The sequence below is a fragment of the Pyrus communis genome, chromosome 7 (assembly GCF_963583255.1).
Source record: "Pyrus communis chromosome 7, drPyrComm1.1, whole genome shotgun sequence".
In the NCBI taxonomy this organism is placed as follows: domain Eukaryota; kingdom Viridiplantae; phylum Streptophyta; class Magnoliopsida; order Rosales; family Rosaceae; genus Pyrus; species Pyrus communis.
In genome coordinates, this window is record NC_084809.1 from 6,762,633 (window position 1) to 6,789,382 (window position 26,750).

Consider the following 26,750-nt stretch of genomic DNA (forward strand, 5'->3'; position numbering starts at 1 on the left):
AAAGATACCCTCGTTAATAATCACTAACTAGAAAAAAAACACATATGCAACTAAAGTACTTTCCCGTGCCCTTTAATTTGATCTTATCTTTTGCTTAATGAATACGATTTTAAAGTGCTAAGAGCTCCAATTATCTTATGACTATTTCTCACTTTATATACAGACTGAAAATGACATGAAGAATAAAGTAGATTGTCATGGAAGACGGAAATAATTGAGTCTCAACAATGACTAATAGTAATTAAGATACATGTACTTGATGAAAAACACAATTAAATAAGCTAGTTAAACTAATTATCAAATTATTACCAATTCCTCTCTCATTTTTTATATAATTTTGTTGCTTGTTTTTCTAATCAAAATTTTACTTTCTACGGTAGCATCAAAGATTATGAAGTTGCCTTGTTGGTGACATTTTTGTCCACTTAAGGATTCTGAATTGTAAATCCACTTGCGAACGCTTTGATTAGTCGCTTTTGGCTTTGTTTTAATCATGATTATGGTATGTCAGTATCAGTTATGTGCTATATTCGACTTCAATGCTTTCCATATATATATGAGCAGCAAAATCAAATCCCAAAACTAATATTTTAAAACAATTAAAAGTGGTGAAAGATTCTTCTGTTGATCACTTGATTTGGATTTGTATGTGCATGTATTTGATGACAGTGAGTCTTACATATCAAACTTATGCATATGAAAGCAAACAAATAAAATAAAATTATGAGTGACAAATTTTGCGACCATCTACTCACATCCTGTCAAATTTATTAGTATTTCCAAGATTGTAAGATCCTTTTTTTTTAAAAGATAATAAGTATTTTATTAGTCAAATGAACGAAGAATAGCGTCTATCATGATTACAAACGCAACAGAAAGATAATACAAAACCTACTCCACATAATCACATTTAACCAAACAGAAAGATAACGCTCACGAAGTTTGTGCTCTTGGCAAGGATTATGCAGAGGAAGCTCTACATTTGTTGGAGGTGACTCATAGCAGGTTTTTGCCAACAATTGCAAGAGTATGAATGGGTGATGCGGTCTTTCCTTGGTGGGGTCGTGGCAATGGTTCAAGGAATTCACAAACATGTTTTCTTGTTGTTGCAAAGTCTTCTGCAATAGTACGATGTTTACCTTGTGTGTCTTGATGGTGTTAGGTCCGATCGTAAGGCTTAGGCCTTGTGAGCTTATCTTCTATTGGTTAGGTGTGGAATCCTTGATAGTTAACTTTTCTCAACTCATGTTTTTAAATAATAATTCAAGTATCCAGTATTTAAATATCTTTGTAAAAATGGATTAGATATTGTTGATGATAACGAATGATGATTTACATACATAATCACAAAAATATTAGGAAAGCAGTAGTAATCTAAGACTATAATGTTGTTCTCAATTTCTTAGCAAAAACATGGCAAACAAATTTTTACATCAAATCAGATAGGACTGCGAGTGCGACTGCGTAGATTATATCTTCCATTATATGAAGAGACTGCACGTAAATTATCTCCAACTTCTTCCTGTAAATGCTTAGAATCCTTCAGGTGTTCAATGTCGTCCGATACGTCTTTGTCAACTAATGCAGACCAGTCTGATTCATCATCTGATTCCCATGACAACTCTGCGTTTTTCGCAAGCATATAACCTCCTCTGTTAGTTTTTGTAGCATATTGTAGTTTAGCCTTTCATAGTCCCTGAAAATTTTAGAACACATAGACATGTTAAATCCAAATCATAAAAACCAACTATATAATTTTAATGTTTGATGAGGTCTGTTCACTTGTATTTCCAACAAGCATACAATAAGTTAAGGGCAGCATACAGCACATAAACGTTCCTAAGTCCACTAGCCCACCGAGTCCGTTGTTCTATTCCCTTTGTTGCAAATCGAAGGACTGCAAATTCGAGCATGAATGCAAGGCATAGAACTGTGACAAAAAATGTTCACTTACAAGTTAGTTACAAAATCACAAAACATATTTTTGTAAAAAATACATACGAATAATGGATGATACACTTACACAAGTAAAGCCAGTGTCTCACTAGATAGGTTTGCTTTGTGATGGTTAACATGTAAATGGCAAGCATTGATATGAAATAGAAAACGACTGCTTTCATTGACCGTGATTCCACAAGCAACGCGTCCTGCAAGGCAAATAGCCTATCCAAAGCAACAAACATGGATGACTGCTTCTGTTCAAAAGCTTCCTGTATACGTTAAAATGAATCAGTGTTACGTTAATCATAAATTATTACAAAGAGAATGGAACGAAAAGAAATAGTTACTTGAGCTTCCAATATGGTCTTTGAATTTTTGACTAAATGGTCTTGAGCTTGTTGAATCTTCTCTTGGCTTTGAAGAAGCTCTTCCTGTTTTTCACGGCCAAATGTAGCGAACTGCTGCAATTATCACCCTGCAAATTTTAAAATGTGTTTTTAGCAACATTAAAACATACAGCTTGATAATTCCTAAAATTTCCTCACCACCATGACTAGTGCATTATGTCTTACTTGCTCTCATTCAGAGTTTGGGATTGGAATTTGGTCAGAGACTGAAGCCCATTAAGCGCTTCAGATTGGCCATTTAGAAGTTCCTTTTGCCTTTCCAAGGAAATATCAGCTACATTCGCAATATCATCCGCCTTGCTTAATTTGCAACTTGCTCATCTTTGAAGACATGGTTTCTCCAACTACACCTATCTTCTTCTCTATTTCACTAGTCTCATCCTGCAAGCTGGGTATTCCTTTATCTAAGATGTGATAAGATTCATGAGCCATTGCCATCCCTGATTCCAAGTTTTCCTTCATTTTGTGCTGCCCCATCTGCAATTCCAATTGGGAGGCTTCAATTTTCTTGGACTGCTCGAGCACTGCCTCTGACTGCTTCACTATCTCACCAATGTGATCACTGACATTAATTCTTGGAAGTTTGAGCCACTTCTTGTGTTTGTTCTTCAATTGAAGTCAAAGACTCGTGTATATCCTTCGAGCCGTCTAACACCATGGGTCCAGCCCATGATGAAGGACATTAAAGGTCCGGCCCATTATGAAGGATGGATGTTAGAAAACTCTAGCATGCAAAGTTGGATGGCTAGTCTAGAATTATCTAAGTTAGAGGTTTGTAGAATATACTAGAAACTAGAAACTAGTTCTAGTTTGTAGAAAGAACTAGAAACTGGTAGAATGTCAAGCTCTCACCTATAAATATGGGTATGATGTTGTAGTGATGTAACCAATCAAGAAAGAAGTGAGTAGCAAAGGATTAAGTCCAAAGCTAGAGTTCCACTCCAAGAGTGAGAATGAGAGTGTTTCACTACACATTGTGTGAGTAAAGTTTAGAGTGATAGAAAGTGTGTGTTATACTTTCTTGTATCCATCAAGCCATGTCTTTGGCTTGGTAAGACTATTCTTATTGTACTCATTATTTTCATATAGTGAAGATTGATCATTGTTTCGTGGATGTAGGCATAAATTGCCGAACCACATAAATTCTTGATGTCAATTTTCTACTACTTACTTTGTGCATTCTCTATCTTATAGTACCAGCATTCCTAACAAGTGGTATCAAAGCCCGGTTGGCTCGTACTACGAGATGGAAGGAAGTGGCACTATGATCAAACTCACCAACTCTAATTGGGTAACATGGAAGCCAAGGATGAAGGACATTCTTTATTGCAAGGATCTGCATGAGCCAATTGAAGGAGATATCGCTAAGCCCGAGAGCATGTCCAATGCCGAGTGTAAGAAGATGAATCGCAAGGCAATTGGCACAATTTGACAATGGGTGGACGATAGTGTTTTTCACCATGTGTAATGAAACCAATGCCCACGAGTTTTGGCTGAAGCTTGAGTCATCGTTCAAGAAGGAGACCTCAGCCAAGAAAGCCTTCTTGATCAAAGAGCTCATCAATGTGAAGTGCAAGGATGGTTTAAGTGTAGCAGAACACTTGAACAATTTCCAGAATATCATCAACCAGTTGGCTACTATGAACATGACAATTGAGGACGAGCTGTAAGCACTCTTGTTACTTGGATCCTTGCCAGACAGTTGGGAGACATTTTGTGGTGAGTTTAAGTAACTTTGCTCCTAATGGTGTTCTTACTCTTGACAATGTTAAAAATAACATACTTAATGAAGAAACAAGGAGAAAGACTTCTGGCACAGATAACAACCAAGTATTTGTCACAGAGAACCCTGGAAGAAGCAAGAGTAGAGGGCCTAAAGGTCATGGCATGAGTCCTAGCCGATTCAAGTCAAGGTTCAGAGGTGCGTGCCACCATTGTGGCAAAGAAGGCCATATGAAGAAAAAATGTCGAGTTTGGAAAAGAGAGCAAAGGGAAGGCAACCAATCAGAAGAAAGATGATATTGGCAAAACCATTGTTGTCATATATGGTGATGTACCAGAAATATTGTATATTGGTGAATGTCTGCATATGGGTGATTCTGATAGAGACATTGAATGGATCTTTGACAATGGAACTTCTTTCCATGCTACATCCAAATGGGAGTTCTTCAGTACATACAAAGAAGGTGACTTTGGCATACTGAAGATGGGGAATGAAAGCTATTCCAAAATTCTTTGAATTGGTGATATTTTCCTAAGAACTAACCTTGGCTACCGATTGCTGTTGAAAGATGTGAGACATATTCCTGATATATGTCTCAATCTGATATCTATTGGTACCCTTGATCGACAAGGTTATTATCACCATATTGGCGAAGGAAAATTGAAGTTTACTAAATGCTTAATGGTGGTAGCAAGAGCACGACTTTGTTGTACGTTGTACCGGTCAAATGCCAAGGTTTTGAAAGGTGAGTTCAATGTTGTGGAGGACTCATCTCTAGACTTATGGCATAAGAGGCTAGGTCACATGAGCGAGAAAGGCCTACAAGTTCTGGCAAAGAAGTCTTACATTCCCTTTGCCAAAGGTACGTCGTTAAACTCTTGTGAGCACTGTTTATTCGAAAAACAAAGAAGAGTTAGTTTTTATGTTCCATCTATAAAGAAAAGAAATTTGTTAGATCTTCTTTATTCAGATGTGTGTGGTCCCATGGAAGTCAAGTCACTTGGAAGAAATAAATATTTTGTTACTTATATTGATGATGTTTCACGAAGGGTCGGGGTTTTTTGTTGAAATCCAAAGATCAGGTGTTTCAGACATTCTAGGAGTTCCATGCCATTGTGAAGAAGGAAACTGGGAAACCTCTCAGTGCCTTCGTAGTGATAACGGGGGTGAGTACATATCTCACCAGTTTAGAGAGTATTGTGTGAAACATGGCATACGTCATGAGAAGACAATTCCTGGAACTCCAAAACATAACGGTGTTGCTGAAAGAATGAATCGAACCATCATGGAGAAATTCAGGTTGAGTACTGCAAAGTAATCTAAGCAGTTCTAGGTTGAAGCTGTAATGATAGCTTGTTATTTGATCAACTGATCTCCATCAGTACCATTAAGTCTTGATGTTCTAGAGAGAGTATGGACTGGTAATGACTTGTCTTACTCTTATCTGAAGGTGTTTGGTTGCAAAGCTTTTGTGCATGTGCCCAAAGAGTAGAGATCAAAGTTAGACTACAAAGCTACACCTTGCATCTTTCTTGGTTATGACGGTGAAGATTTTGGTTACAGATTATGGGACCCATATCAGAAGAAGTTAATAGCAAAGATGTGATCTTTTATGAAGATCAAACAATTAGGGATTTAGATAAAGAGGCACAACCAAATGGTGCAGTTAGATGAGTTGATCCATTAGCTTCAGATGAAGAAAGTCATGGTGACATCCCAGAAGCAGCTGCCAATGAAATGCCTGCAGAACCAGATAATGTTGATCAGGGGGAGCCTGATCAAGATGAGCTAGACCATGAAATTGCTGATCAAGGGGGGGGCTTGAAGATAAGATTCAAGGGGAACCCAATCAGGGGAAGCCTTCAGCTATGCAAGAGAATGAAGACTAAGTCAGAAGATCCAACAGAAGTCGAAAACCGTCTACCAAGTATTCTTCATCAGAGTATATCATGTTGACTAATTATGGAGAGCTTGAAACTATAAGGAGGCCAGAGCTCATAACGACAGTGACAGATGGATGAAGGCAATGGAGTCAAACATGGATTCCTTATTAAATAATGATACCTATGAGCTGGTGGAGCTTCCAAATGGCAGAAAAGCATTGAAAAACAAGTGGGTGTTCAAATTGAAAAGAGACGACAACATGAAAAGGTACAAGGCTCGTTTGGTTGTTAAAGGTTTTGGTCAAAAGAAAGGAGTTGACTTTGATGAGATTTTCTCATCGGTGGTGAAGATGACTTCTATTCGAGTTATCTTTGGTATGACAGCAAGCATGGATCTTGAGCTCAAGCAGTTAGACGTTAAAACTGCATTTCCCCACGACAATTTAGAAGATGAGATATACATGGAGCAACCTAAAGGCTTTGAAGTCAAAGATAAAGAAAATTTGGTGTGCAAGCTGAAGAAAAGCTTATATGGTCTTAAGCAGGCTCCGAGACAGTGGAATAAGAAGTTCAATTCATTCATGGTAAGTAATGGGTACAAGATAACTCATGTTGACTCTTGTGTCTATATCAAACAATTTTCTGGAGGTAAATTCATCATTTTATTGCTTTATGTTGATGACATGTTGATTGTCGGTCAAGATGCTTCTATGATTAAAAAGCTCAAAGAAGAGTTATCTAAGTCATTTGACATGAAGGACTTAGGGCTAACCAAGCAGATTTTGGGCATGGAGATAATTCATGACAGAAAATCCAAGAAGTTGTAGCTATCACAAGAAAAGTATGTTGAACGGGTGCTTGAAAGGTTCAACATGAAAGCAGCCAAACCGGTCAGCTCACTTTTAGCCAATCATATCAAGTTGAGCAAATAGTCGTGTCCAAAAACATATGAAGAAAAGGAGAAAATGGCAGTTGTTCCCTACTCTTTAGCGATAGGAAGTATTATGTATGCAATGGTGTGCACACGGCTAGATATTGCTCATACAATAGGTGTGGTGAGCACGTTTCTCTCTAATCTAGGGAAAGAATACTAGGAAGTTGTTAAGTGGATTCTCAGATATTTGAAGGGGACTTCTAAGATGTGCTTGTGCTTTGGCGGCTCCAAACTAATCTTGGAAAGACTTACAGATGCTGACGTGGGAGGTGACCTGGATGGTAGAAAATCTACATCTGGGTATTTGTTTACTTTTGCAGGGGGAGCCGTCTCATGGCAATCCAAGCTGCAAAAGTGTGTTACTTTGTCCACAACTAAGGCTGAATATATAGCCACTATAGAAGCATGCAAGGAGTTGTGGCTGAAGCGGTTTCTCCAAGAGTTGGGTTTGAAGCACAGTGATTATGGCATTTATTGTGATAGTCAGAGTGCTCTGGATTTGAGCAAGAACACTACATATCATTCACGCACCAAGCACATTGATATTCGTTATCACTGGATTAGAGATGTTATCGAAAAGAAGTTGCTACGACTGAAGAAGATTCATACCGATAATAATTCCTCAGACATGTTGACAAAGGTAGTCACAAAATCAAAGTTGGAATTCTGCATTAAGGCTGCTGGGATGGACTCCAAGTAGTCATGATCGGAATTCCTCCCTCATGGACTGGAAGGGGAGATTGTTGGTATACCATGGGTCCAGCCCATGATGAAAGAAATTAAAGGTCCAACCCGTTATGAAGGATGGATGCTAGAAAATTCTAGCATGCAAAGTAGGATGGCTAGTCTAGAATTATCTAAGCTAGAGGTTTGTAGAATATACTAGAAACTAGAAACTAGTAGAATGTCAAGCCCTCACCTATAAATATGGGTGTGATGTTGTAGTGATGTAACCAATCAAGAATGAAGTGATTAGCAAAGGATCAAGTTCAAAGTTAAAGTTCCACTCCAAGAGTGAGAGTGAGAGTGTTCCACTACACAGTGTGTGAGTAAAGTTTAAAGTGATAGAAAGTGTGTGTTACACTTTCTTGTATCCATCAAGCTTTGTCTTTGGCTTGGTAAGACTACTCTTATTGTATTCATTATTTTCATATAGTGAAGATTGATCGTTGTTCCGTGGACATAGGCATAAAATGCCAAACCACATAAATTCTTGGTGTCAATTTTCTACTTTACTTTGTGCATTCTCTATCTTATGGTACCAACATTCCTAACACCTTTTCCGCTATGCTCTCTAATTTTTTCTCTGCATAATCGGATGATTTTTTCAAATCATTCACCAATTTCTCCGTCTGATGCCCGAATATACCAGACTGTAACTGATGGCAAATGGAGTTGGTTTCAAGATAGAATCCACGGTACGTGGGAATAGCATCATTGTCCAGTTTTTCAAGACAAGGTTTCATAGGAGATTCTACGCGACATGTAGGAAAGGGCTTCTTCCAGAATCCTTTTCAAAGCAATTGCTAAGATCCCAAGCAAATCTCTTCCTCTTATCGTTGTCATCCGCGGCCATCTCTGAGCATGCTTTAAATATTCCTTTATAAGCATCATGCCAACACGAATTAGTGCCCACCAGTTTTCTTCTAGCGTTGTTGACACGTTCGATGCCTTTTTCATCATTGAGAGAATCCATAGAGAATTCGGAAGCAGTATCACCAGATATTTGCAGATTTTCCGGAGGATTATTGTCGGTGTTGCCGGAAGAAGAGGACCAAAACCATGACATACCAGACCTTGAGAGAGTTAGGAAGATCAGTTGGAATAGAAGAGACTGTCATTGTCCCATCTGAGCTTCTTTCCCTAGCAAAAGATATTCTTCAAATTTTGTATTTAATTCGAATATCCGGTAATAAGTACCAGAAGGTAACATAAACTATATGCTGCTAGGAAGTAGAAAGGTTAAGTCATTTCAATAAAAATTGGCGCAATTGGCAAAAATATCAGTGAAAGGAGGAAAAAAGAAAAACCAATACAGAGAAACAAAGGTGATCGTAAATTTGATTCATCATACCAGTTGTGTCTAGAATTATGTTCGTACATATTCACTCCAGTAGAAATAATAAGCACCACATAGCCTACTAAATGAAAACTAATGATTGCCTTCGAATTCGAGGGCCCGGCAATATGTGCTTAATTATGTCGTTTTGAAGGCCGCTTCATCATTTCAATTTTGTTCTTTAAATTGAAATTTGACGTTCAACTAATATGATTTAGTCCTCCTAAGGAGAAACTGTAGAGACGGGCCAGGGACACACCCTACATGCGGGGAGAGACGGGCCAAAGCAAAACCATTAATGCTCTTCTTATCATCTAGAGTTCATCTCAAGAAAAATTTATGTGTTAAACGAATTACTGATTATGATATTAGTAGCATCTTATAATGAACCTTTTTCATTGCATTTTTCGTCACACCCTAAAGTGAGGATGATTCTCACTCCCTGTCACATCCTAGCCCGAGGCGGATCACTTCCCGGGCCCGCTCCACCACCGTAGCACGATATTGTCCGCTTTGGGCTTACCATTCCCTTACGATTTTGTTTTTTGGGAACTCACGAGCAACTTCCCAATGGGTCACCCGTCCTGGGAGTGCTCTGGCCTCCTACTCGCTTAACTTCGGAGTTCCTACGGAACCCGAAGCCAGTGAGCTCCCAAAAGGCCTCGTGCTAGATAGGGATGGGAATATACATATAAGGATCACTCCCCTGGGCGATGTGGGATGTCACACTCCCCTTCTCCCGTTGATTGCCATTAGATTAGTTAAAATTTTGAGATTCATGTCTTAAGCAATTAAACCAACTTAATCTAACAATATAGGTGTGGTTGTACTATAATTTTCTTTTTGATATGGATGACTCAATAGTTTTCAAATGGATTGAAAAATAGATGACTTTTAAATGGTTACCAAAAGAATAAACAATTATAATTATGAAGTGTATTCTATTAAATGATATCATATAAGGAATGAGGGCTTTTAAAGATTATATCAGATTTAAGAAATTTAATTTATTATGATATTCCTAACTACAAATTTATTAGCAAAATTATCTTGTATAATGAAAGAAATTAAACTACAAATATTTAAAAATAGAAAAAATAGTGTAGCTCAAAAATCCCAAAATAGTTACCCTGCACATGCCCTATGTGAAAGAAACATGGCTGAAAAATAACAAATATGAGAAAGTAAAGAGTCGAACCCGCGCACTACCACATGAAGGTACCAGCGCTTGACAAACATGCTAGGTAAACACAAATAAATTGTTTCCCATCTTTTGTATATATAGAATATTAAGAAGGATTTTAGAATTTGCGAACCCCAAGAAATCTCCTCGCACCTCCTCAAGGCCGGCCCTGTTCACAACGAATAATTGGCTTGTTTTCAAGAAGATGTAGCACAAGCAAGAGGCTTCGCCACGTTGTTAATGGTGGGCTTGACATGTTTACATTCAGAGGTAAGAGAGCCTTTATCTCCAGTGTATGTGAGATCAATGTTGCTCAGTTCTACATTCTCACATGGCAGCTTTCCACTGCATAAAAGCTTGACACCAACTGGGCCTGAAGACGAGCCCTTTATGTTCTTGAAGCTAACATTACTGATCTTAACTTTGGATGAAACCTGCATACAGTAATAGTATTATTAGAAAGCATTTATGCTCATAAATATTTTTGATAAAAATGTTTTAAATATAAATATGTCAAAAAAGTTATTAAAACTTCATGTGTTTTTTTTTTGGGAGGGGGGGGGGGGGGGGGGGGGGGGGGTGGGAAACCACACGGGAGTTCTTCCTAAAAGCATATACCTTTCTCCAGAAATCATTTTTAAGTTTTTATATCAAACATCACTAGAAGTGCTTTTGTTGAGAATTTTTTTTAAACCTTTCATAAACAATCTCAAATAGGCCGATGGACTCAAGTATCCATTCAAAATAGCGGAGGTTGGTGTCAAGAAATCTTTGTTTTTCTGTTTGGGTTCTTCAAGATTAAGTATTTGACTAAGCAATAAAGAAACTATGATATTAATTTTGGTGTAAAATAGTATACCTCAGGTGTGCACAACTTATGTGGGCAATACTCTTGGTCTATGACGACAGGGTTTTTAACATTGTCCATGATAATATCCTCAAAGTGAACATCTGAGACAGCAGTACCCTTTGCAGGGGAAGCAGGCCAGGTTTTGATCCTTACACCATTATCGGTATTTGAAATTGTGCAGTTCTTGATAAAGATTCCGGACACAGGTTCTTCATCCTCAGTCCTTCCGAGGCTTCCGATGCTTATGCCGTGGCCTGGTCCGCATGTAACGTTGGTTACATGGAGTTGCTTGGTACCATGACCTATAGAGATGCAATCATCCCCAGTTCCAATGGTTGTATCTGTGATGTTGATCTGAGTTGAGCGTCCCATATGAATTCCATCTGTATTGACGCTTTCTTTAGGCGCTGATACTGTAAAATGTTGGAATGCCAAATTGTTGCAACCCAAAAGATTGACGTGGAAATTTTTGCTGTCTTTTGTTGTTATTTCTCGAATTATGGAATTGGTGACAAAATTGAACCTCAAATTCTGCGAATAGTGTGAAAACAATTAAAACATATTAAGACGAGTAATGTCTTTTGTCAAAGTTATGTCAGGAAAATTTTTATATTGTCACACTGAATCAAAATCGAGATCATTCACATGATCCATGATTTAGATTTGCTACCTAATATATTCTCTTTTCACACGTATGGCTCAAGCTGTCAAGCACCATATATATATATATTCTTAGAAGAGTATGATCAGCCGTTTAGTTTCACAATCTAGCAATTGATTTAAATTATAAAAGAACAAGAATCAAATTATCTTACAACAGCTTTAGATTTGCAATCTTTGTTTTTGTGGCAATCATTTTGCTTCCAAGCAGTTGTTCCTTGGCCATCGAAAGTTCCACCACCAGATAAGGTGAGCCCATCAATGCGCTCAAAAGCTACCCAAGTATCTTCTTTTGGGAGTTCCTTGATATGTTCCGGAGCCTGCACCGTGCCTTGGAGCTGAAACTCAATAGGAGCTTTGCATGGTCCTTTGAAAGTTGCCCCTACAAACTTGTATGTCCCACTTGGAACAACAATTTTACTTGCCAATGTCGATGCACATGCATCTGTCCAAGCTTTGCTCAAAGCCTAATTAAAAACATTGTATAAAAATTAAAAATTAAAAATTGAAATGATTCGCTTTAATTACCAAACAATTCTAGAATGGAAATGATTTTCCGCTTGTTCATATTTTTTCTCATGCATATTTATTTCTTACTTTAAATTAAACAAATCAAAAGGAAAATAAGAATGTGCAAAATCCAAAAAGTCTGTACAGAAGTAATTTCTCATCTAGTTAGAAATATTAGTTTAGCATTTCAAGAAGAATTACGTAAGCATGTATAATGCCTACCTGGGTTATATCAGAGTTTGCTTTTCCACCATAATTTGCACCTGTTACATCATAGACACCAGATTGGGCATTAGATGTGGATAATAACAAGTACACAAACATTGGCAAGATATTTTTCAGCTTCAAATCCATCTTGAGTTTTCAATTCAGAATTAGTTTCTTTCGTTTGGAATTTTGATGAAAACTTTATTTTGGTTTCATCGCAACTTTATACTTAGACTGGAAAGCTTAACGCCCTTAAATTATTTAGCCAATTACTAGCTAGTTTTATGGAAGATGTCTTACCCCCAAAAACTGTGCACGAAAAAAACTAGCAGCCGTTGAAGAAGTAGTGAAAAAATCTCAAAATTTCTTCCAAAGAAAGGCTTAATTAAGAGCCAAAATTTCGTCACTCGGAATATTTCTTCCAAGAAACAGGGAAGTAGACCCGAATTAAGATGTTTAATTACAGTGTAGTTCAAGAATTATATCCTGTCATTAGGAATTATATCCTATCATTAGTAATTAATTAAGCTGCTTATAGAACATCAATTACCACCACTATGTATGGCCCTAGGTTAGTTCTCTTAAATTTCAGGTAGACGGGCCATGAGCCCACCCCAACAACACTGATACTGTCCCTACTTGACCACCTGCTCAATCAGTCAGGTGTGGGGTTTTAATACAAAAGGTCTCGGTGATAGTTAGAGTGGGGTAATTCTATTTAAAAGGCTTGTTCTTAAGCTTTGTGACTGATGTGGGACAAAGAAATTTTAACAAGTTCAGTGTAAATTACCACTTCAACATATAGTTCTCCATGCTTCCTCTCCAAGTCAGTACTCAAATTGTTCCTTCTAAGCAAACCCTAGTTGCTGCAGCCACCAGCACCCTGATCAACGCCAACTCCACCACCGCGACACACCTACAACTTGTTTAAACTTTACATCGTGACTTGTGGGAATCCTCACAATAATAGTTTTAAACCATATCATAGCATGGAAACAATACAAAGACAAATTGGTACATCATTTTACTTGCTAGATGGCATATCTCGGTGTCTCCCTTTATAGTCTACTCTTCACTGACCGCAAATTGGTACATCACTTTACTTGCTAGAAAGACGAAGACAAGAGCATCTACTATGACGTAATCATGCAAGTCTCGTTTTCTTTCTCAAGGAGTTTCTCTCCATGACTAACGTTGTCGCTAACGGTTGTACCAAGATCCGATTCGTCTGAAGAATTAGAAGCTTGCGTGCCAGTGTTTCTGCCTCGTTGGTGTTAATTTGTCAAGGATTGAGTGGCGGCTGCTGTGGTTGAGGATTTGAGGGATGGAATCGTGGGGTTCAATGTGGCAGTGCAGGGTCGGTTTAGAGTGGAAAGAGGATCGCATTCCGCAGCTAGGCTTGCATACATCGAAATTTCAATGAAATAAATTTTTACCAATACATTAAATTTCGACATACCTGAGCTTACGTGGCATGCACCGAGGGTCGCACAAATCGTACATGTGATATGTCACTCATCAAAACCGGACGAATCATAAAGTGACACGTGTGGACCCTTGGCGGAAAGTAATTAAAGAATTATCTTTATTAGTTCTTTGATTAGTTTTAATTTAAATCGAAACAAATTAATTGATTTAAAATGCCAAATCATGAAACAAGCCCAAAATCAAGTCTTGTGTTTCTTTCGTCAATAAATCAAGTCCACAATCAAGACCAAATTCAACCGTAGGCAAGATATGGAAAGCCTATAAATACACGGCTCTAAGACAAACCCTTGTAGCATTCGTTCATTTGAGATTAAGTCATCGCCATCATTAAATAAACAACACCCACAATTTTCACACCAAGGATCGAAAAAGAGGATTCAAGTTTTGTAAAAAGACTATATGTAACATCCCACATCGTCCAGGGGAGTGGATCCTCTAAGCCTTATATATATATTCTCATTTCTACCTAGCACGAGGCCATTTGGAGCTCACTAGTTTCGGGTTCCGTAGGAACTCTGAAGTTAAGCGAGTTTCTTGCAAGAGCAATCCCAAGATGGGTGACCCACTGGGAAGTTCTCATGTGAGTTCCTAGAAACAAAACCGTAAGGGCGTGGTCGGGGCCCAAAGCGAACAATATCGCACTACGATGGAGTCGAACCCGGGATGTGACATTATAACCTAAATTTATTAATACAAATTATTACTTTATACAAGTGTTCATGCATTATTTGTCTCAAGAATCTCGAGTTTACAAGGCTATTGAGGGTTGATTGTGATTTTGTCAGGGTTGAGATGTCGACCAATGGAACTGATGGAGCCTTATGTGGTGGCTCTTGTGTGGTGGATCAAGTAAATGTGATATGGAGGGTAATTAAAAATGATCGTTCATTTTTATGTACTGCTTCAAACTATGCCCGTGCTACTTTATATATGTATTACTCTTTTGACTTATTGTGATGTGGCTCAATTGATTAAAAACATCTACCCCACATACCCGAGGTCATAAGTTTTATTTTCACTTCTCCCAATGTTTGCTTGCATAAAAAACTCTTGTAAAAGTCTAGGGTTCTAGTAAATAAATGTGACTACTTAAGTCCATCAGTTATAAGGAAATAACTATCGTTAATTAGAAGGTCTAAACAGACTAAACATAGTGTCATATTCTAACAACTCGGATATCCTTATAATTTTTATTTTTGTTTAAAAAAATGAAAAAGTTCGACAGTTAACCTGTAAATGAAGTATTTTAAATTCAAATCACATATGAAAATTCAGTACTAGCTAGGGAAACTTAGAGTAATGAACACAAAATGTATTTTATCATGTTATTACAAAGAGAGCTTTGAACAAAAAACTCAACCGTCAACCCACGCTCATCTCATGCTATTTGAGAAAAGTCTTATGGGTAACTTATTTACAACGCACGACAAAAACAAACAAAAAAAACTTGTTCACAACGAATAATTGGCTTGTTTTTAAGAAGATGTAGCACAAGCAAGAGGCTTTGCCACGTTGTTAATGGTGGGCTTGACATGTTTACATTCAGAGGTAATAGAGCCTTTATCTCCAGTGTATGTGAGATCAATGTCACTCGGTTTCACATTCTCACATGGCAGCTTTCCACTACATAAAAGCTTGATACCAACTGGGCCTGAAGATGAGCCCCTTATGTTCTTAAAGCTGACATCGCTGATCTTAACTTTGGATGAAACCTGCACATAATAATAGTATCATTAAGAAGCACTTTTACAAAAATGTTTCAATTATAAATAAGCCAAAAAAAGTAATTAAAAATTCAAGTGTAATTTTTTGGAAAACTACATGGGAGTTCTTCCTGAAAAAAATATACTTCTCTATAAAGTGCTTTTAAGTTTTTATATCAAACATTGATAAAAGCGTTTTTGGTCGACATATTTTTTTTAAACCTTTCATAAACAATCTCAAATAGGCTGGTGAACTCAAGTATCCATTCAAAATAGTGGAGATTGGTGTCAATAGATGAAATGGTTATCAATTGTATTCTATTCTTCAAGATTAAGTATTTGACTAAGTAAAAAAGAAACTACGATGTAACTTTGGTGTAAATAGTATACCTCAGGTGTACACAGCTTATATGGGCAATATTCTTGGTCTATGACGACAGGGTTTTTAACATTGTCCATGATAATATCCTCAAAGTGAACATCTGAGACAACAGTACCCTTTGCAGGGGAAGCAGGCCAGGTTTTGATCCTCACACCATTATCTGTATTTGTAATCGTGCAGTTCTTGATAAAGATTCCGGACAATGGTTCTTCATCCTCAGTCCTTCCGAGGCTTCCGATGCTTATGCCGTGGCCTGGTCCACATTTAACGTTGGTTACATGGAGTTGGTTGGTTCCGTGACCTATAGAGATGCAATCATCCCCAGTTCCAATGGTTGTATCTGTGATGTTGATCCCAGATGAACGTCCCATATGAATTCCATCTGTATTGACACTCTTGAGGCGCTGAGACAGTAAAATCTTGGAATACCAGATTTTTGCAACCCATAAGATTGACGTGGAAATTTTTGCTGTCTTTTGTTGTTATATCTCGAATTATGGAATTGGTGACAGAATTGAACCTCAAATTCTGCCAAAGTGTGAAAACAGTTAAAACATATAAAGACGAGTAATGTCTCTTGCAAAAGTTACATTGTTAGGAGAATTTTTATATAGTCAGAATGAATCAAAATCGCAGATTATCCACATGATCCATGACTTAGAGTCGCTACCTAATGGCTAATATATACGCCTTTCACACGTATGGCTCTAGTTGTCAGGCACCATAAATATATATATATATATATATATATATATATATATATATATATATATTCTTAGAAGAGTACGATCAGCCTATTAGTTTCACAATCTAGCAATTGATTTAAATTATAAAAGAACGAGATTTAAATTATCTTACGACAGCTTTAGATTTGCAATCTTTGTTTTTGTGACAATCATTTTGCTTCCAAGCAATTGCTCCTTGGCCATCGAAAGTTCCACCACCAGATAAGGTGAGCCCATCAATGCGCTCAAAAGCTACCCAAGTATCTTCTTTTGGGAGATCCTTGATATGTTCTGGAGCCTGCACCGTGCCTTCTAGCTGAAACTCAATAGCAGCTTTGCATGGTCCTTTGAAAGTTGCCCCTACAAACTTGTATGTCCCACTTGGAACAACAATTTTACTTGCCGATGTCGATGCACATGCATCTGTCCAAGCTTTGCTCAAAGCCTAATTAAAAACATTGAAAAAAAAATTAAAAATTAAAAATTGAAATGATTTTGTTTAATTACGAACCAATTCTAGAACGGAAATGATTTTCCATTTATTCTTTTTTTTTCCCATGCATACTTATTGCTTACTTCTAATAAAACAAATTGAAAGAAAAAGCAAGAAACAAAAACAAGAATGTGCGAAGACTAAGTGTGTACGGAAGTAATTTCTCTTCTAGCTAGAAATATTAGTTTAGCATTTTGAAGAAGAATTACATAAGCATATATAATGCCTACCTGGGTTATATCAGAGTTCGCTTTTCCACCATAATTTGCACTTGTTACATCATAGACACCAGATTGGGCATTAGATGTGGATACTAACAACAAGGACATAAACATTGGCAAGATATTTTTCAGTTTCAAATCCATCTTGAGTTTTCAATTCAGAATTAGTTTCTTTTGTTTGGAAGTTTGATGAAAAAATTATTTTGGTTTCATCGCAACTTTATACTCAAATTGGAAAGCTTAACGCCCTCAAATTATTCAACCAATTACTAGCTATTTTTATGGAAGATGCCTTACCCTAAAAAACCATGCACAAAAAAAACTAGCTGCCGTTGAAGACGTAGTAAAAAAATCTCAAAATTTCTTCAATAGAAAAACTTAATTAAGAGCTTGAAATTTCTTCACACAGAAAATTTCTTCCAATAAACAGGGAAGTAGCCCCAAATTAAGATGCCTTAATTAATATGTTTAATTGCAATGTAGTTCAAGAATTATATCCTATGATTAGTAATTAATTAAGCTGCTTCTAGTTTTAGAACATGAATTACCACCAATCTGTATGGCCCTAGGTTAGTTCATTGTCAATTACCACTTCTTTAACATGTTCTCCATGCTTCCTCTCCAAGTCAGTACGTACTCAAATTGTTTCTTCCAAGCAAACCTAGTTGCTGCAGCCACCAGCACCCTGATCAACGCCAATTCCACCACCCCGACAACGCCTATAATTTGTTTAAACTTTACGGCATGACTTGTGGGAATCCTCGCAATAATAATTTTAAACAATTCTTCACATTATAGCACGGAATTCCAGCTCAACTCCATCTCAAAGTGGCGGAGCCAAGTACAAGGCTCCTTGTAGGCTATAGCATATGGAGAGTTTTGAATTTTTAAGTTTAAAAATAGTAATCTTTTGGGCTATTTAATGATTTTTAACTGTCATTTTCCACTTAGCAAATGTAAATTTTGAATCTTAAAGATGTTTTTAAGGAAAATAAGAGCTACTAAATATTAAATAAACTCATCATTTTACCTAATATTATAATTTAGTAACAATTTAAAATTTCCATACTACAAATGGTTTCTTATTTTATTCATTTAAAAGTTTTGAAGATTACAAGCCTAGAAAACATAGTATAAATTTCTTACTTCAAATTATTACTTTTAGATTTACTATTATATAACTTTATGTACGTAAAAAAAAAATTGAAAGATTAATTAACTTCGCCCACCCACGTACGTAATTCTTGGCTACAGCATTGCCATCTCAATTGCTCCCTTTATATACTCTTCACTGACCGCGAATTGGTACATCACTTTATTTGCTAGAAACAATTACAAAGACGAGCATCTACTATGACGTACTCAGGCAAGTATCGGTTTTCTATCACAAGGAGTTTCTCTCCATGACTAACGCTGTCGCTAACGGTTGTACCAAGATCCGATTCATCTGAAGAATGAGAAGCAAGAGCGTGCCAGTGCTTCTGCCTCATTGATGTTAATTTGTCAAGGATTGAATTGCGGCTGTGGTTGAGGATTTGAGGGACGGAATCGTGGGGTTCAAACGTGGCAGTACAGGGTGGTTTTAGGGTGGAAAGAGGATCGCATTCCGCGAGTAGGCTTGTAGACATCGAAATTTCGGTAAAATAAATATTCACCAACACCTTAAATTTTGACATGCCTGGGCTTACGTGGCATGCACCGTTGGTCTCACATATCGTACACTTTACATGTGACTCATCAAAACCAAACGAGTCATTAAGGAATTATCTTTATTAATTATTTAATTAATTTTAATTTAAATCAAAACAAATAAATTGATTTAAAATGTCAACCAAACCCAAAATCAAGTCTTGTGTTCTTTAGTCAATTAATCAAGTCCACAATCAATGTCAAATCTAGTCGTAGGCAAAGACTTGGAGAGCCTATAAATACGCAGCTCCAAGAGAAATAAAAGGGTCAGAAATACATCCAAACACTAAGATGCTCAAACTCCCAAATTCCCAAACATTTAGAAGATTCAGAAAGCTTTTGTGTTAAAGAGGATATCTTGGATTGATTAGGTCAAACATTGTAAATTATTCATTAGTCATTTACTTCCTTATTTAGTTCTCAATTTGCCTTAATTATAGGCAATAGAATAGGATCAAGTCGTACACAGTGTGTATAAGAATGTAATCTTGTTCTGTGAAGTTAATAAGAAAACCTATTACACCATATCAGTTTTCTCTAGATGGTACCAGAGTGATCGAACTGGGACACACACAAAACACGAAACACAAACCCTAGCAGCAATAGCCATGGGTGACAAATCAGAAAAGTCAACCTCTTTAGGCATGACTTTGTATCAAAAATGGGAAAACCCTAATCATCCACTCTACCTTCACCACTCGGATCAACCTGGCGCAATACTTGTGCCGCAGCCGCTTGTGGAAGATAACTATGGCACATGGGTCCAATCCATGACCATGGCTTTAATGGTCAAGAACAAACTAGGGCTTGTTGATGGGACGATCAAGAAGCCAAGTGATGAACAGATTGAAGAACTGCAACAATGGAACAGATGCAACAACCTGGTGAAAATGTGGTTGCTTGGTTCCATGTCAAAGGAAATCTCGGGAAGTGTCATACATTGCAAGGACGCACGGCAGATGTGGCTAGACCTGCAAGAGAGGTTTTCTCATGTGAACATCGTACAATTATTTCATATTGAAAACGAAATCCATGATTGCGTACAAAGTGACATGATGGTAAGCTCTTATTTTACCAAACTTAAGAGTCTTTGGGATGAACGTGATGCCTTGTGTTCAGTCCCGGCATGCCATTGTGAGACCAAGAGAGAGATGATGTCATATGTTGAAACTCAGAAAACTATGAAGTTTCTCATGGGCTTAAATGAATCGTATGCTACGGTTCGTGGTAACACCCTGTTGCTAGAGCCATTGCCCACTGTAAACAAAGCCTATGCACTTGTCATTCGACATGAGAAACAAGTTGGAGTCTCGAGTGGTAAGAGCATTGTTCAATCAGAAGCAGTGGTGTTCGCTGTGAAAGGTGCTGGACGAGAAACCGAGTTTAACAATAGTGGGCAATGCTGTGGTAAGTGCAACAAGACAAACCACACCACAAAGAACTGTCGTGCACACCTTAAATGCACCTTTTGTGGCTGGAAAGGTCACACTTTTGACTACTGTCGAAAGAGAAAAGCCGCTGCTGAAAATGAATCAGGTTATTCCTTGCCTTCCAAAGGGAATCAGGTTACATTGCATGACAAAAAGGAGGTGATGCCTAGCTTTCCTTTCTCTCAGGAAGATTGCAAACAAATTCTTCAAATGTTGAACAAAACAAGTCTTCCTTCGTTAATCAAGTCGGTAATCCCTCACATGTTGAAGATTTTTCAGGTAAAGCTTTCTCTTTTACATATCATGGCAAAATATTTGGATCCTGGATAGTGGGGCTATGGACCACATTGTTTGTAGTCCTGATCTTCTCATGAATTCAAAACCAGTTGAGAATCACACTGTTGAATTACCCAATGGCTCCTTTGCTAAAGTCACCCATATTGGACAAATAATCTTTTCACCCAATCTCATTCTTGATAATGTCTTATGTGTACCACCTTTTCGATTAAATTTGATCTCTATCAGCAAGTTAGCATATGACTCACTATATATCACCATTTTCCTAAACCATTTTTGTGTCATACAGGACCTACGCTCGGGGAAGATGATTGGGACGGGCATTGAACGGAAGGGGCTCTACTACCTTGACCCCCCTAAGAAAGGAACATGCAATAACGTTCAATTCACTTCTCCTAGCCTATGGTGCCAACGTCTTAGACATCCCTCTCCAAAAGTTTCTTCGTTATTTCCCATTTTCAATCATAAATCTTGTGCTTCCAATAATTGTTTGATTTGTCCATTAGCCAAACAAACAAGATTGCCTTTTCAATTAAGCACCATTTCTAGTAAATCATGTTTTGAGTTAATACATATTGACATTTGGGGTGGTTATCAAGTTGCGTCTCTTTCCGATGCCAAATATTTTCTCACTATTGTCGATGACCATACCAGGAGCACATGGGTTTATTTGATGAAGTAAAAGTCAGATACACGAGAACTCTTAGTCCAATTTATTCACATGGTAGAAACTCAATTCAATACTAAGGTCAAAATAGTGCGAAGTGACAATGGTCCTGAGTTTAAACTTGAACGTTTTTATGTTCTCAAAGGAATCCTACATCAATCTAGTTGTGTTAATACACCCCAACAGAATGGTGTTGCATAACGTAAACATCGGCACCTACTTAATATGGCTAGAGCATTACTTTTTCAAGCTTCTCTTCCCAAAAGTTTTTGGGGGGATGCCATCCTTGTTTCTGCATACCTCATCAATAGGACACCTACTCCTCTTCTCCAAGGGAAAACACCATATGCAAAACTGTTCCAGAAAGAACCCAACTATTCCCACTTAAGAGTCTTTGGTTGTTTATGTTTTGCATCCACTCATGCGCAACGACCTTCCAAATTTGATCCCCGTGCTAGTTGTTGTCTTTTTCTTGGATACCCTTATGGTCAAAAGGGTTATAGACTCTTTGATCTCACACTTAAAAAGGTCTTTGTCTCACGAGACGTTGTGTTTTTGGAAGATCAATTCCCTTATCACACTCCTGCTCTTTCCGCTGCACCACCATCACATCATTCCATTTCACCTTTATCCTTTACCATAGACTCCTTTCCCGAGCCATCTCCTTCAGTCACTATCTCAAGAAACACTTCTCCTGATTCTCCTCGTCATTATGGCATCACACTCGAGGATCCTGCTTCCACATCATCTCCTTCCACCACCGCTCTCGACAACATACCTTCTCCACCTTCGTCTACCCACCATGATACTCCCCCCTCCGCCTTGGCACACAACCAACCAAACCATCTAGCTTCTTGCAGGACTTTCATGTTGAGGCAACCCTTCCTTCCCGTGCCGCTCCGACTTCTTCCACGAGCATGGTTCAGGCCTCAGGTACTTCTCACCCTCTTTCACATTATTTATCCTATGATCACTTGTCTTCTTCTCATAAAGCATTCACCACCACACTTACCCTTCTCCAAGAACCTACTAGTTTTCAACAAGCTGTCCAGGATCCCCAATGGCATGCGGCCATGCAAAATAAAATTGCAGCTCTCCAAGCCAACCACACTTAGACTCTCATGCCCTTGCCACCCCACAAACGTCCCATTGGGTGCAAATGGGTCTACAAAGTCAAGCTTAAACCTGATGGCAGTCTCGAACGGTACAAAGCTCGGCTTGTCGCGAAGGGATATAGTCAAATTGAAGGTGTTAATTATCTGGAAACCTTTGCACCGGTTGCCAAACTGACCACAGTTCATGTCCTTCTCAGTGTTACATCGCTACAAGGTTGGCATTTACACCAACTTGATGTGAACAACGCATTTTTACATGGTGATTTATATGAGGATGTCTATATGTCCTTACCTTCTGGATTTGGACGAAAGGGGGAGACTCGAGTATGCAAATTAAACAAATCCCTGTATGGTTTAAAGCAAGCCTCGAGACAATGGTTTATCAAACTATCCATGGCTCTCAAGACTGCCGGATTCCATCAGTCATGCTCTAATTACTCATTGTTCATCCGACATCACCAAGGTAATTTCATAGCATTATTGGTCTACGTTGATGATGTGATACTCACAGGAAATAATTTACAAGAGATAGAAGAGACCAAGAAATTTCTTTCCTTACGTTTCAAACTAAAGGACTTGGGACAACTCAAATACTTCTTGGGGATAGAGGTTGCAAGATCAAAGAAGGGAATCATTTTATGCCAACGTAAATATGCATTGGAAATATTAGATGACATTGGGTTTCTTGGAGCTAAACCCTCACGGGTCCCTTTGGAACAAAATCTGTCTCTCACACAAACAGATGGGGAATTACTGAGCGATCCATCCCTGTATAGGCGACTCATTGGTAGATTGATTTATTTGACCATCACAAGGCCTGATCTAACTTATGCAGTGCATGTGTTGAGTCAGTTCATGGATAAACCACGGCAGCCACACCTTGACGCCGCTCACATAATTCTCAAGTACATCAACACAAGCTCCTGGACAAGGAATATTTCTTCATTCCACAGGTTCATTGCAATTATGAGCATTTTGTGATGCTGATTGGGCTCGATGTAAAGACACTCGAAGATCGATAACTGGTTATTACATTTTGCTTGGCTAAGCACCAATTTCTTGGAAAACAAAGAAACAAAGTACCGTGTCTCATTCCAGTGCAGAGGCAGAGTATCGTTCCATAGCCACTACATGTTGTGAAGTCACATGGTTGAAGAACATTTTGAAAGATTTGAGAGTGAACCATGCACAACCTGTTGCGTTGTTTTGTGACAACCAAGCTGCTTTGCACATCTCTTCAAATCCAGTATTCCATGAACGAACAAAACACATAGAGATAGATTGCCATGTAGTGCGTGAGAAAATACAAGAAGGAATGGTGCGAACAGCCTATGTAAGAACAATAAACCAGCCAGCTGACTTGTTTACCAAAGCACTAGGTTCGGTTCAATTTGAGGCATTACTTAACAAGTTGGGTGTTATCAATATACACTCCAACTTGAGAGGGAGTGTTAAAGAGGATATCTTGGATTGATTAAGTCAAACATTGTAAATTATTCATTAGTGATTTACTTCCTTATTTAGTTCTCAATTTTCCTTAATTATAGGCAATAGAATATGATCAAGTCATACACAGTGTGTATAAGAATGTAATCTTGTTCTGTGAAGTTAATAAGAAAACCTATTACACCATATCAGTTTTCTCTAGATCTTGCATTCTTCGCCACACTTGTGAAGCACCCCTACACTTACTGATTCTTCCATCGCCACTAGCCAAACCCTTGCGGCATCCGTTCATTCGAGATCAAGTTATCATGACCCTTGGATCAACAACACCCCCATTTTTCACTCCGAAGATCAAATCCGAGGATTCAAGTTTTGTAAAGAGATTGTAACTCTAAATTTATTAATACAAATTATTACTTTGTACTCGTATTCTTGTATTATTTTTCATAAGAATCTCACGTTTACAAAGCAATTGAGGGTTGATTGTCACATCCCGGCCCGGGACAGATCACTTCCCGGGCCCGCTCCACCACCGTAGCACGATATTGTCCACTTTGGGCTTACCATTCCCTCACGGTTTTGTTTTTGGGAACTCACGAGCAACTTCCCAGTGGGTCACCCATCATGGGATTGCTCTAGCCCCCTTCTCGCTTAACTTCGGAGTTCCTACGGAACCCGAAGCCAGTGAGCTCCCAAAATGCCTCGTGCTAGGTAGGAATGGGAATATACATATAAGGATCACTCCCCTGGGCGATGTGGGATGTTACAATCCACCCCCCCTTAGGGGCCCGACGTCCTCGTCGGCACACCATGACCAGGGTTAGGCTCTGATACCAAATGTCACATCCCGGCCCGAGGCGGATCACTTCCCAGGCCCGCTCCACCACCGTAGCACGATATTGTCCGCTTTGGGCTTACCATTCCCTCACGGTTTTGTTTTTGGGAACTCACGAGCAACTTCACAGTGGGTCACCCATCATGGGATTACTCTAGCCCCCTTCTCACTTAACTTCGGAGTTCCCATGGAACCCGAAGCCAGTGAGCTCCCAAAAGGCCTCGTGCTAGGTAGGGATGGAAATATACATATAAGGATCACTCCCCTAGGCGATATGAGATGTCACAATCCACCCCCTTTAGGGGCCCGACGTCCTCGTCGGCACACCACGACCAGGGTTAGGCTCTGATACCAAATTGTCACCCATCATGGGATTGTTCTAGCCCCCTTCTCGCTTAACTTCGGAGTTCCTACGGAACCCGAAGCTAGTGAGCTCCCAAAAGGCCTCGTGCTAGGTAGGAATGGGAATATACATATAAGGATCACTCCCCTGGGCGATGTGGGATGTTACATTGATTGTGATTTTGTCAGGCTTGAGAATGGAATTGATGGGGGCGTTGTTTGGTGGATCAAGTAAATGTGATGTTAAGGGTAATTAAAAATGATCGTTCATTTTTATGTATTTGCTTCAAACTATACTCGTGCTACCTTTATATATGTATTCCTTTGACTTGCGATGTAGCTCAGTTGACTAAAAGCATCTACTCGCACTAGTTAAAAACAAACCCTTGCGCGATGAAACACACATTATCATGACGAAATTTTAAACTTCGTCCTGCAAAGTCGTGAGCGATGAAATTTTTCACAACAAAACGCACATCGTCACGCAAAGTCACTTTGCGTAACGAAAATTTAAAGTTCATCTCGCAAAGTCTTTACAAAAATAAATAAAATAAAATAATTATCTTTTTAAAACTTTTGCGCAACGAAATATAAACCCAATTTATTTATTTTTATTTAATTTTATATTTTAAATTGTAAAATAAATTATTTTTACAGTTTTTATTATTTTTTAAAAGCTTTGCGCAACGAATATTAATGTTTCATCGCCTAATGCCTATTTTTTTTTTTTTATATATTTTATATTGTTAACCTAAATTATTTTCTTTCTTTTTTTATCATTTTCTTTGCACGATGAATCAACATTTCATTACCTAAACTCTATTTATTTTATTTTATTTATATTTTAAATTGTAAAATAAAATTATTTTCTTTATTATTTTTTTTTAAACTTGGGCGACGAATACTAATATTTTGTCGCATAAACCCTATTTATTTCATTTTTTGAATTTAAATTGTGTAATAAAATTTAATTCTATAAATTTTGCATGACGAACCAATATTGTGTCGCGCAAAACCCAAAAAATTTGGGTGAGAGCCAAAAATGCGGTGCACAAATTTTTTTTATAATTTTTTTTAAGACTTTGCACAACCAATCTTTCATCGCTCAAAGTGATATAGATTTTAAAACCAAAATAACTCCTCAATTTTCTCAATGTATCTCTCTAGTTCTCTTACGTCTCCTCTATTTCCCTCTCCCCAAATCCGACCCCCTCCTTCACACCCAATCTCTCATCTCTCTCTATCTATCTCTCATTCTCACTCACTCTCTATGTTTTCTCACTCTCTCACTCTCTCCCTATCTCTCACTTACTCCTCTCTCCCTATCTCTCACTCACTCTCAATCTTGCCAAAAGGTATTTTTCTCTCTAAATTTTAATTTATTTCTCATTAATATGTGTTTTTGGAGTTAATTTTAGGTTTGGGGTTGGGTATAGGGTGAGGGGTGGAGTTTGGGGTATGCCGATTTTAGGGGAGGTTATGTCCATTTTTTGGTATTATTTTATGTTTTTTTTTTTTTTGGTTATTTGACCTTTTTTTTTTGTAGGGAATCGTCGGGAC

The 26,750-nt window shown here is 38.0% G+C and overlaps 2 protein-coding genes and 2 pseudogenes across 2 annotated transcripts; 1 reads left to right on the forward strand and 3 right to left on the reverse strand.

Moving 5' to 3' along the window:
- Positions 1–1,295: 1,295 nt before the first annotated feature.
- Positions 1,296–8,737, reverse strand: LOC137739029 (protein GAMETE EXPRESSED 1-like; annotated as a pseudogene).
- A 1,379-nt stretch (positions 8,738–10,116) lies between these two features.
- On the reverse strand, positions 10,117–12,529 carry LOC137739032 (exopolygalacturonase-like). Its single transcript, XM_068478505.1, has 4 exons — positions 12,373–12,529; positions 11,796–12,107; positions 10,990–11,511; positions 10,117–10,564 (listed from the first exon to the last, which is right to left on the reverse strand). The coding sequence occupies exons 1-4, from the start codon at positions 12,502–12,504 to the stop codon at positions 10,328–10,330; spliced, it is 1,203 nt and encodes a 400-aa protein (XP_068334606.1). The 5' UTR covers positions 12,505–12,529; the 3' UTR covers positions 10,117–10,327.
- A 2,791-nt stretch (positions 12,530–15,320) lies between these two features.
- Positions 15,321–17,513, reverse strand: LOC137739034 (exopolygalacturonase-like; annotated as a pseudogene).
- A 2,153-nt stretch (positions 17,514–19,666) lies between these two features.
- On the forward strand, positions 19,667–20,818 carry LOC137740443 (uncharacterized). The gene has a single exon (XM_068480314.1). It carries the CDS (start codon positions 19,667–19,669, stop codon positions 20,816–20,818), a length of 1,152 nt encoding a protein of 383 aa, XP_068336415.1.
- The last annotated feature ends 5,932 nt before the right edge of the window (positions 20,819–26,750 follow it).